General features: G+C 49.2%; 4 protein-coding genes across 4 annotated transcripts; 2 read left to right on the forward strand and 2 right to left on the reverse strand.

Annotated features, from left to right (window-relative positions):
- Positions 1-973: 973 nt before the first annotated feature.
- On the reverse strand, positions 974-2,533 carry rpt3 (proteasome regulatory particle base subunit RPT3; the record flags this gene model as incomplete). The annotated part of the gene is made up of 6 exons (XM_056718373.1): positions 974-992; positions 1,049-1,712; positions 1,766-2,052; positions 2,116-2,214; positions 2,280-2,321; positions 2,376-2,533. The coding sequence occupies 6 exons, from the start codon at positions 2,531-2,533 to the stop codon at positions 974-976; spliced, it is 1,269 nt and encodes a 422-aa protein (XP_056582508.1).
- A 2,377-nt stretch (positions 2,534-4,910) lies between these two features.
- N7517_000644 (putative ARID/BRIGHT domain protein (SWI1)) lies at positions 4,911-7,847 on the forward strand (the record flags this gene model as incomplete). The annotated part of the gene is made up of 1 exon (XM_056718374.1): positions 4,911-7,847. One exon carries the CDS (start codon positions 4,911-4,913, stop codon positions 7,845-7,847), a length of 2,937 nt encoding a protein of 978 aa, XP_056582509.1.
- Positions 7,848-8,879: 1,032 nt separating this feature from the next.
- N7517_000645 (mitochondrial 54S ribosomal protein mL49) lies at positions 8,880-9,727 on the reverse strand (the record flags this gene model as incomplete). Its single annotated transcript, XM_056718375.1, has 3 exons — positions 8,880-8,930; positions 8,992-9,377; positions 9,577-9,727. 3 exons carry the CDS (start codon positions 9,725-9,727, stop codon positions 8,880-8,882), a joined length of 588 nt encoding a protein of 195 aa, XP_056582510.1.
- A 269-nt stretch (positions 9,728-9,996) lies between these two features.
- N7517_000646 (eukaryotic translation initiation factor 3 subunit E) lies at positions 9,997-11,646 on the forward strand (the record flags this gene model as incomplete). The annotated part of the gene is made up of 2 exons (XM_056718376.1): positions 9,997-11,120; positions 11,184-11,646. Coding segments are annotated over 2 exons (1,338 nt in total), but the record flags the coding sequence as incomplete, so codon positions are not given.
- Positions 11,647-12,176: the final 530 nt, after the last annotated feature.

Here is a 12,176-nt window from a genome sequence, read left to right on the forward strand (position 1 = left end):
GTGCTTGGCTTGACCCGAAGGGATGTTGGGTGTTGGAGATTCTAGATTACCGCGCTCATCTAGGCATATTGAAGTAAAAGGAAGAATGACAAACAGCTCACCTAGCATATTCAAGTAAAAGGGAGAATGACAATTAGAGGGATACAATAATCTTCTCATATAGTACTTCGTATACTTCTCGGGGTCTATAGTGCCACCATCGGTGACCGACATGCATACCTATATCGGTGTGCAATCCTCGATGTACGTACGCAGGGAAACATGACGATGCTGAGCTCTGTGACCCTATCGGGCACGTGTCTTGACATTCGCCATTTCTATTGACCTCCACGTGCAAGTATCGGCTACAATATATAACCAGCAACGGCGAGACGGCGTCGTCTTCTGTATACTTGGTGGGTTTTCTTTGCTGGTTTGGCTTTGTCCACGTCGCTACGATCCGGAATTTTGGCAAATGGATCGACTAGTGATGCTTGAACTATGCGAGTCAAGCCTCTAACTTTGGAATTGTTTCTGGGTAGCCTTGTTTTCTATATCTGTAAGTGTTTTGTTCATTGATCCAAGTAATACAGTGGCAGACTTTATGGTCTACTGTATGCTTTTTATAAATTCTTGTGACTGTAGGTGGATATATATCGTGACGTCCAGGTCATCCGCATCCAAGACCGACACTATATAGTAGATCATTGAAACCACATCGGTGATGACACAGAAGAATGGCAGGAAAACATATATGGATCTAACAGAATGCCGATTCGAGACACATATTCGAGCAAGTGGTATATGGGCAGGGTGCTGCCAGCCAACCTACAATATATATCTACATCTACAATCGAAAAGGTCGAATGAACATTATATGATCAAATCATCCGAACATTGTGACACATGGCGCCTGCATATTATTGATGATACAACTAGTGAGGGACACCAAGCTTTTGTCATTCATACCCACTTTCCCGAGAGACTCAAGCATTTACCGGTAGAAGTCAGGACTGCAAGAAACCAATTAGTGATATAGAAAAACCCAAAAAGGAAATAAGAAACGTACCGGTCATCATCCTGTCCAGTCTTGACCTGGACGGCATAAGCATCTTCAAGGTCGGATTGGATAATATTGTAACGGTTCTTGCGGACGGCCCGCAGACCAGCCTCTTGCATGATAGCAGCAATGACAGCACCAGACAATGGATCGTTGCGCACGATCAGGGCGTCGAGGTCGACCTCGGGGGACAGTGACATGCGTGCTGCAATGGTTGTGAAGATCAATCGGCGCTCACGTCGATCACGCAGGTTCGGGAACTCGATCTTTCGGTCCAGACGACCAGGACGCAGCAAAGCCGGGTCCAGGGTGTCGGCTCGGTTGGTGGCCATGATGACCTTGACGTTGCTGGTTTGTTCGAAACCGTCCATCTGGTTCAGCAACTCCAGCAGGATACGCTGAACCTCACGATCGGCACCAGTCTGGGCATCGAAACGCTTCGTGGCAATGGCATCGATTTCGTCAATGAAGATAATGGCTGGGGAGTTCTCACGAGCCATGCGGAAAACGTCACGGACCATACGAGGTCCCTCTCCTAGATACTTCTGTACAAACTCTGATCCGTTGACACGAATGAAGCTGGCGGTTGTGCTATTGGCCACGGCTTTCACCAACATGGTCTTTCCGGTTCCGGGGGGGCCATAGAGCAAGACACCACGGGGAGGGTCAATACCTGCAAATTGTTAGCAGTGCAATCAGCCGCAATGGAACTCCACCACTACCCACCGATTTGCTTGTAGAGTTCAAAATGTGTCAAAGGGAGTTCGACGGCCTCCCGAATCTCCTGTTTCTGCATATCCAAACCACCGACATCTGCGTACGTCACATCGGGCTTCTCGTTCTCACCCAGCATCGCAATAGAGGAGTCAGCCTCGGGAGGAAGAATATCGACAAGGGCATTGGAGTGACGGTGAAGGGCGACCGAGGATGAGGGCTTCAGCTTCTCGCGGTCGAGAGTGGAGAGGATACGGACGACGTAATTAGAACCGGTCGAGCTTTGCACAATGCCGGTGCTAGAGATATATGAGTTAGCAAAATGACATCTCACTTAGGGGTTCAGACACGGAAATGCATACTTTTGATCGATTGCCTCCATAAACTGTCCGATGACCAATGGCACACTCTGTATGCGCTTGATCTCTTCTTGTGCCCGAACTAGCTCTCGCTTCAAGCTCCTGTATTGAACGATGGTAGTTAGGCACTGATGTAAATCTTCAATGACAGAATCTAAGGTGCATACCTCTGCTCATCCTTGATGTATTCCTCCTGCAGTTGGATATACCTGTGTTCGACATCAGTACAGATTACTTCATCCAACAAACATGGTCAGACATACTCGAGATGTCTTTGTAGCCTCTTGAGGGTAGCATATTCATCGTTTCCATCCGCCCCTGTGCCATCGAGGGAATCCAAGTTGGCGAGGGCGTCAAGCGCACCTGGCTTGGTAAGAGGCGTGACGTTGTTCGCCGGGTTCTCCACGGCAACGTCTCCCATGGTGGATACTTTAGACAGCGAGCAAGATGAGAAAGGATGGAATATCTATCCGCTGGAAATGGAAAGAGATGTGATGTGCTTTGAAGATGGTTGGTGAATGACGCGCTGTGTGAAGGGCTCGGAGTTGAGCCATCTGGAGCTTTCGATGCTATGGGCCCGGGAAGCTTATCCATCACGTGATGTCAACCACTTCAACAGTTAAGTTCATTGGAAGTGAATCTGTTTAGGGCCACGAAAGATATATTATTATAAATTCTACTGCTGATTATTTTCTACATTACGTTGTGCATTCTGTTGACTTCCTTATTCTAAGGTTACTAGTAGAAGATTGTGGCAATAGCCGATACGGTAACACTATCAAATTAAGCGCCCGTCAACTTGCAATGCAATAATCTCCAGAACAATGAGACAACTTGCACAGAACATCGGGAAAGTCTGGATAGTTCTGATCATCATTTCCCCCTGTATCTTTCCTCGATTAAATATACACCAATCATGCTCAGGTGAGTGTATCAATCCAAATATATCTTGTATGTTGTATGGTCAGACGCTAGCGGCTGCTACGGAATATGGAACCCAGGAGCCAATGACGAGTATCTCAGACTCATTTGCCTGGGGTATTCGTTTCGTATAGTGATATATGTAAGATGATGCACGAAGAATGTTGCCTAGACACCTGATCAGGTTCAAGGAGAATATCATATTGGACCTGCGCAAAGGGTTCTGAGACAGTTACGAGTATCCCACTGGTGTTAGCCGTGACCTCTAGCCCTCAAAAGTCCTACAGAAGGGAAATGAAGAAAAGCTGATCCAATCATCTCTAGCGGTGGAGTAGGCCGGGACGACGGTAGGTGGGACAGGCACCAAAGCCGTCATGATTTCCCATGCGGATCGAGTCGGATCCTTGCACGGGGCTCACTAGGAAACCCAGATCAATCCACTGTTGACCTCGAATTTTTGGTGACTTCGGAGGATTGGGCGCGCATCGATGTGATTATCAGACGCTAGCCCGAGCTTTATATAAGGAGAACCGCCCACTGGTCACCGTCACGGCTCTAGATCTTTTTTTTTTCTTTCCATATTATTTCTTTTCCCCTTCCCCCAAGATTTCAGTCTGTAAAGACTCCATTTTCCATGGCAATTTTCCCCTTTGAAATTTATCATTTGGTGGCTGCTAACCTCAACTAAATCGGGTTGGAGTATATGATCTAACCTGACTCGGCCACCTGAGCAGACGGTTGGAATGGATCATCGTTTAGATGGTTTACAAAATCCGAGGGGAAGATGGGGGTTTTATGGGAATTTTCTCTCAGAAAGAGATTTCCTTCATATTTCCTCTGTTCCCTAACATTATCCATTATTTTCCTCCGTGTGTGGTCAGTCTCTTCCATATGTAGGTTGAGGCTGGCAACACCTCGGAACGGGATAACGAAAACTAATGGGAAATCCAAACTAACAGAAGGGGAAAAAAAGAGAGAAACTCCCAGAAAGAGAGAAAAAGAATCAAAAGACCCTGAAAACCAAACAAGCAGAGACTCTCTAAAAGAGAGAGAAACAACCTAGTAACACAAGTGGGAGGTTTACACTGTGCAAAAAAAGCTCTGACCTCAATTTTCCCTTCTCTTCTCTCCACTTCCCCTTTCATCCCTAACTGACCGGATCTTGTGAACTGATAGGTACGCCATCTCTATATGATTGCTTTGCTTTTTTTTTAGGGGTGCTCATTATTATTTACCTGTGATATTATTTGGTTGTGGCCACGCACCCTCTTCCTTTTTTTTTATCTGCCTGGTTCTGTAACCCATTTGTCCCTGGTTGCTGGAGGAGCCTCTATTATTATTATCTTGGCTCTTTGGAGATCAAGAGTGACACCTTCCTTGTTCATGATTTGCTAACTCTCTAGCTCTACCCCAGCCTCCTACCTTTCCCCCTTCCCCCCATTCTCTTTAACGTCCTTTGCCTCCGTGGGTTTGTTGCCTTAGGCTATCACACCACGTGACCTCACCTGGCCAACCTCTGTCCCCCTTCATATCCCCCCATCTGCCAATTCCGGGACCCGGCTTCAATCATCCGTTTAAAAAAAGCGGAATTTAAGTCACTTCAGCCTTATCGGTATGTACCTCATTCCCTCCCCTCATTACCCCCCAAATTATCTCCAATATTTCCTATGCCATCCCTCCCCACCTTCTCTTTGAAGTGTCGCGACCGGGTCTGCGCGCGACTCCAAACATCTCACCCCCGACGCGTCCACACCTTCTATCATTGGACTAAACCCTATACTTGCTTGCCTATATGACATCTTTACAAATTTTAGCGATGCAGCCAAGGTTCACATGCTGACTCGTCATAGGTAGATGGGTTGGCAAAACCGCTCGACATGAATGCCTGGCTTGCCGACGCCTCGAATATTCCTGGCCAGGATAATGGCGCCTTTCATCCATCTACTATAGATCCCTCTACTGCTTTCCTTCATGGCTCCCCGACCCCCCAGGATCCATCTCAATTCCAGCGCATGTTCAATAATGGCGTGCCGCGGAACGCTTCCCCAGGCTTCCACAATCCAAACCAAGTGATTCCGTCCAAGCGAGCGCGACCAGAAGATGGCATGCCCATGTCACCAAGGCCAGCACCGGGCGGCGTGACGGGGTCGCGATCCCAGACCCCTCACCAACCATTTCCAGGTTATCAAGGATCGGCCAATGGCAATCCGCAATTTCCCCAACACCCAACGCCGTATCAGCATCTTCAGCAAGGAGCCTCTCCGAATGTAACGCAGTCGCCTATTATGCAGGATTTTGATCAACAAAGCGCTCGTATGGGAACGGCTTCTCCGAGCCCCTTCTCGCCCGCTGGTCCGCACCCTGGAACCCAAATGTCTCCGTCGCAGTCAGATCACGGCAGTCGCGTGAATACGCCCCAGAATGCCAACTTTATGCAGGCACAGCAGTTTGGTGGAATGACATCGGGAGCACCCCAACCCTCGATGCAGGCCCCGCAGTTCAATGGCATGCAACAAGTACCCCAGGGCTACCATCAAGCTTTAGCGAATCAACAACAGCGGCTGCATGCTATGCAACAACAGACACGGATGAATTCCAATCCTGCAATGGCTGGACGGCAGGCTCAAGGGGGCATGAACCCGATGGCCAATCCTCAGCAGCCTATGGGAGGAATGAGACAAATGCCACCGAACATGCAGTCGAACATGCCGAAACCCAGTAATCCGGAAGGATTCTTGCGCTCATTGCAGAAATTCATGATGAGCCAGAATCTTCCCATGGACCCAAATCCCATTGTCAGTGGTCGTCCGATCAACCTCGTTCAGCTTTACGCCACCGTGATGAAGATGGGAGGATCAAAAAAGGTCACAGCAACAAATATGTGGCCAGCAGTTGCACATCAGCTGCAATTCCCCCAGATGCAATACCCTATGGCCGCCCAGGAGATTCAAGCTCACCACTCAAGGAACTTGGGTCCTTACGAACAAGCTTTCATTAGCTCTCAACAAAAACAAATGGCGGACCAGATGCAGCAGCAGCAGCAACAACAACATCAAACCCAGCAGCAGCAAGGCGGGATACCGCGTCAGCCTAGTCAATTTAACTCTCCTTCGGTGAAACCTAATCCAGGCTTTGAGCAAGCTCAAGCAATGGCACAGTCCCCCCAGAATAACACACCACTTCATAATAATGCCCCAGGGAATCCAGTGAATGGATTTGCTACGCCGACACACGCGCGAAGCCAAAGCAGACCAGCTCAGGCCGGACATCGGCCAAGCATCTCGAGGGTATCGCAACCACCGGTCCCGCCCACTGACGCCGCTGCCGCACAATTCGCAGCTCCTTCCCCGCAATCTGCAAAGGGTGCTACGCCTATTCCGGGACAACAGCAGCCAGGACAACCAGAACAAAAGCCAGAGCAGCTAGTAAAACGACCTATTGAAGAAACCTTCAAACCGATGGTTCTGACAGGAAGTCGTTTCCACGGGCCCATTATTGTTGATGAGATGTACCAGATTGGCGAGGATATCTCAAGGCTCAAGCCAGACGTTCCAGGCTTTGCAGAACTAGGAGTTGTTGATATCCACGCGCTAACAATGGCGCTCAAGTCCGGGATCTATGCCGAGATCCGGGTTGCCTTGGATACCCTCACCACACTCTCTGGTGAACCATCTGTTCAGATATCATTGGAGAATTGCGATGACTTGGTAGAGAGCCTGGTCGACTGTGCTGAAGACCAGGTCGACCTTCTAGCACAGCACACCTTGGAAGAGTCAGATACTATGCTTCTCCGTTCTTATGATGAAGTCACACGAGACTGCCAGACTGAAAACACATCGCTTGCAGAGGTTTCCGAATTTGGAAGTATTGAGTACGAACTAGACCGGGCCGTCGATCGACTCATCTGTATCACCACTATCCTGCGCAATTTCTCGTTCAGCGAGACGAACTTCTTACCTCTTGGTGTTCCTCCTGTCGCTCAGCTGTTTTCCGCCGTCTTCCGTTACATGGGAACTCGCAAGATGTTCCTGCGGACAAGCCACAACACGTTAGACTTTATGAAGGATGCAGTGATCTTGCTGAGTAACTTGGCGCATGTTGTTCAAATTCCCGGCAAGGATGAGGCACTAAATCTGTTGATTTTCCTGTTGGCGTTCTCGCCCGAACCCGAACCCACATCACCCTCCGGAAAAGTGATGTTCACTACATTCAACTCTTCGGTTGATCGATACACCCCAGCTGCTGTTGACGGGCTTGCCAAAATGTTGGCTAGAGATGACCCGAACCGAACTTACTTCAAAGCCATCTTCTCTGGCGATGGGTCTACACTTCCCCAGCCGGAGTTGTTAACTCGCGCGTTTGGGCTTGCCATCTCCTGTGTCCCCGATAAAAAGCCCATGGCTGTCGTGGATGCACGGAAAGTGTTCTTGATGCAAGGTCTTTTGTCGGCCGATGTCCTCACTACATTCGCCGATGGCTCTCTTGCCAAAGCATGGCTTGAGTCAGCCGACGGATTCGCTGTCCATCTCCTGCGACTTTCTTGCGCACTGTGTACAGAACGTATCCCACAAATCAACATGCGGCAAAGAAGTCAGGCCGAAGCCGATGCGTATGCCTTCAGCTCGATTGTCAACAGAGGACTGGGTATTCTACGCCGACTCGCCGAAAAGTCAAAGCAAGTCGACAACACACCTCTTAACATCCCATCCGGAATCCTTCCTAGAAAAGAAAGCCTGCTAGGTGCACTGCTCCTACCCAACATTGACGGTGGTGTTGTTCGCCAGCTCCTCACATATGCTCGGTTGGCGGAGTAAATGATATCTGCATGAACCTCCAATGCGCTGGTGACAGGTTGGCTTTCGTACCAGTCCCGCCTGGGAGGAATCGGATCCTCTCCCACTTAGCATATACGACAATCTTGATTTTCTCTCATGTCATTAGTACTCATGTCGACTGTCAGTCTTTCTATTCTTAACTTTTGGGCGCTGGTGGGTGATGGGGCTTTTATTTTTGTTCTCGTGAGATAGCGTTCTGTTCTGCTTCGGTGTACAATGCTCAAAATACCCTCGACGTAAATCGAGAGATACTTGCATCATGACCAATTGATCATTGCTTCTGTCTAATTTCGTAAATATTAAACTACCGGCTTACCACATACTTGTAGTTGAACCCAGCCACGTTGAAGTATCTGGCAGTAATAGGGCACGCAAGTCCTCAATTCCGTCCACTCGCCAAAGTAATTTGGAAATTAAAAGCTTTAAACAGGTCTGCCTGTGGCCTACACTGGCATACTTTCCAATTGTAGATATAAGCATACATACTGCGTACTGTTACAAGTTTCCTATATGGAAATGCATGTGGTCATTCAATGTAAAAGCCCTAGCACCCATCGAGTCATCCAAAATGTACATATTGAAAGTGTTACAGGTAGAGAGAAAGGCAAGAGAACAAAAACGAAACAAAAGCAGGTGCACGCCAGAAGACACGACCGGATAGATAAGACACGAACACCAAAGGAAAAGAAAAGAAAAAAAGGGGGAAGAAAAACAACCCGCAACGAGATTAAGGTATGCACCGAGGGAAGAGGAGAGAGAGATCAAGGAAATAGATATTACCCATCCACATCAGGGACCACCGTGAGCGTTCGTTTCTTTCTTTCTCCTCCCTTGTTTTCGACGTGATTTGATTCTTGATCTCTCCGATAGGTATGATCTAGCATACCCCTCGCAGTAGGGGGGTATGAATAATGCTTTTTGAGGGTGAATCTTGGGCCAATTGAAAGATTCCGATTAGCTCTTCAACCGCAGGTTTGTGAGATAAGATTGAGGTATTAGAGAAGAAAGCATTTAGAATTTCCGCTCCTGGAGGAAGTTCACAATCTCGGGTTTGCGCCAGCCCTGTATTAAGATATCAGTTTCTATTGCGTGATAATCAATTGCACCGTAGAAGCGAACATACCTTGACAATGATGTGGCCAGTGAGTCGGTTGAGAGCAACATCCGGGTTAGGCTTGTTTCCGTCAACAACACCCAGAGCAGCAGCTAGGTCGTTGCGGAGCGCCTCCAGATCGCCTTCGGTCTTCTGGAGCTTGGTGAGTTGCTTGGTGCCGCCGGCCTTTGTGACGACGTAGACAGGCAGCTGATTGGAAGCAGTGCGACGGACGAAATAGGGGAGGTTGGTGAGCTGCAGGGGTGGACTGGGGTTCTTGTCTGATTTGGCTGGGGTGGGGATCGCGGATGAGGCGGTAGATTGTTGTTTCAGGGCTTGCGCTTGACGGCCGAGATGAGCGAGGAAGGTACGGCTTTGGCGGGTAGGGAGAGTAGGGGGAGTGAATTGAGGACGATCTGAGGTAAAGGGTTAGCCATGCGCTCTTTTCTCCATCGACGCGAAACCAACACGGTTAGATGCGTGTTTTTTTCTTTCTTTCTCTCTTCTTTCTTGTCTGTTGGTTACAAGATATGCAAGACCCGAGGGTTCGGCCTTGCTCTTGTAGGCCCTAGGAGATCGAAAAATCAAGATGAAAGTGAACAATAAGTAACTTACGTGAAGCTTTCAACCTCGCCTGAGGACATAATGTGGAAAATGAACTACATGTCTGAACGGAAGCCACGGACTGTGCAGAATTGACGCGAAGAGTGGTCGTGGCCTGCTTTCGCATAGCCGAGGATGGGCCCGAGTGTAGAAGAGACGCCATTTCTCGGGTTCTAAAGGACCGAAAAAATAGACCTGGTTGGAGAAGATGCGGATATCAAGGTAGAGGGCTGGGGAGATCGGAGAGCGACATCTGATGCTCCTCTGCTCAGATTTTCTGCCACCGCTTCTCAACACCCACTTCCAAAAAGGGTTTAGGGCCACCGACGCCCGCACAATCTGCAAATTCTCCATTGATCGCGGTTGGCCTTTGTTATCCCCCTCTAGACCTTTAACCCCCTTCTGCCATCTTTTGAGATTAAATATGGCAGACAACGCCCCCCTACCGCTGAGAATTTGCTCAGCGGCGCTGCTGCTCACGCCGAGGAGATCGCCTCCCAGCATGATTTGCTCCCCCGACTCATCCCGTACCTCGACCGTCACCTGGTCTTCCCCCTGCTCGAATTCAGCGCTACCGGCGATGAGGAGGACAAGGAAATCACCCGGGCGAAGTACGAGCTCCTCAAGCACACCAACATGACCGACTACGTCGCCAACTTGTGGCAGGAGATCAACGACTCCGACACCATTCCCGAAGAGTTTGTGAAGAAGCGCGAGGAGGTTCTGGCCAAGCTACAGCACTACCAGGATCAGAGCGAGAAGATTTCCGAATTGCTGCAGGATGAGGAGGTCGTCGGTAACCTGCGAAGCGATAAGGCCGCCAACTTGCGGTTCCTCGAGGAGCAGCACGGTGTCACCAACGAGATGGTCAACTCTCTCCACGACTACGGACGGTTCCAGTACAGCTGCGGCAGCTATGGAAATGCCGCTGAGCTGCTTTACCAGTTCCGTGTTCTGTCTACCGACAACGACAAGGTTGCCGCCGCCACATGGGGTAAGCTCGCATCAGAGATCCTGACCACCAACTGGGAGGGTGCTATGGAGGAGGTTCAGAAGGTCAAGGACTCAATTGAGACTCGCCTGTTCAACAACCCCCTGGCTCAGCTCACCAACCGCTCGTGGCTCATCCACTGGTCGCTGTTCCCCTTCTTCAACCACGACCCCGCCCGCGACGTCCTCACCGACCTCTTCTTCTCACCCGCCTACATCAACACCATCCAGACCAGCTGCCCTTGGGTTTTGCGGTACCTTGCCGCCGCTGTTATCACCAACCGCAGCCGTCCCCACAAGCACTCCGGTGTCTACCAGAAGCAATTGAAGGATCTGATCCGTGTTGTTCGCCAGGAGGACTACGAGTACACCGACCCCGTCACCGATTTCGTCAAGGCCCTTTACGTCGATTTCGATTTCGAGGAAGCACAGAAGAAGCTCGGCGAGGCAGAGGATGTGCTCCGCAGCGATTTCTTCCTTGTCTCGGCCGCCGATGCTTTCGTCGACGCTGCTCGTCACCTCATCTCCGAGAGCTACTGCAAGATTCACCAGCGTATTGACATCAAGTAAGTTTTTATATTGGAAAATTGATACGAAAACTAGACTAACGGTGTTTTTTTTCTTTCCAGCGACCTTTCCGCTCGCCTCGGTCTGAACCAGGACGAGGGTGAGAAGTGGATTGTCAACCTTATTCGCGATACCCGGGTTGACGCCAAGATCGATTACAAGGAGGGCACTGTCATCATGAACCACCCCCCTCAGTCGGTCTACCAGCAAGTCATCGAGAAGACCAAGGGTGCCTTCTTCCGCACACAAGTCTTGAGCTCTGCTGTTGCAAAATAAAAACACCATGACCTTGATGTTGAAAACTGAACTTTTCTCTGTTATGTGATTTCCAACTTGTTTCTGCCTGCCCCCTTTTTTAGTGATCTCCCCGTGTAGGTCACAACACGGTTGTTTGGGGACTCCATGCAGAGTGGCATCCGGCTGGCGTTTTTTCGGGGGTCCACACTTATTTCTTTACCTCTTTAGTCTTGCAGTTCTTATGCACACACTCTCTCCCCATATTTTCACTTCCGTCGGATATTTTGCTGGACCTCTTTATGTATTGGCCATTTCTGACCCTGGAGGTTTGGAGGGAGGGGTCCCAAAAAGCAGCCATGGCGCCCCCCCCGTCTAATCTTTGGAGGGGAAAAAAGATGAGAGATGGAGATATGATGTAGTAGACTCTTTGATCTTAGGGTCTGATTTATCTATGCTGTTACGAATGGTCTATAGAGATGAGTGAAAGATGATGTCTTTTTGACAATAACCCTTGTTCCAACCTATCCTTAAGTTAGGACTTTGTAACCCTTCAAGTGCTGCTGGACATTATGTCTCGGTTTGTTATTGATTCGTAAGTATCATAATCAGCGCTGAACTAATTGATTCCATTCGGGTGTTAGCATAAGACCCGTTGATGTCCATTTCTGCCTCTTCTAGCCCTAGTACATATAACCTCTCCATAGTTGATAGAATCATTCCGCTTGTCTTCTTTCCCGAGCCCCAAAAAAATAAAGATCAGTCCAGCTTATGATTTGAGGATAGCAGCTCTAAATCCAAGATTCTAATACAAAATCAGC

The sequence above is a fragment of the Penicillium concentricum genome (assembly GCF_028827145.1).
Source record: "Penicillium concentricum strain IBT 3081 chromosome Unknown utg000001l_segment0_segment0, whole genome shotgun sequence".
Lineage (NCBI taxonomy): Eukaryota > Fungi > Ascomycota > Eurotiomycetes > Eurotiales > Aspergillaceae > Penicillium > Penicillium concentricum.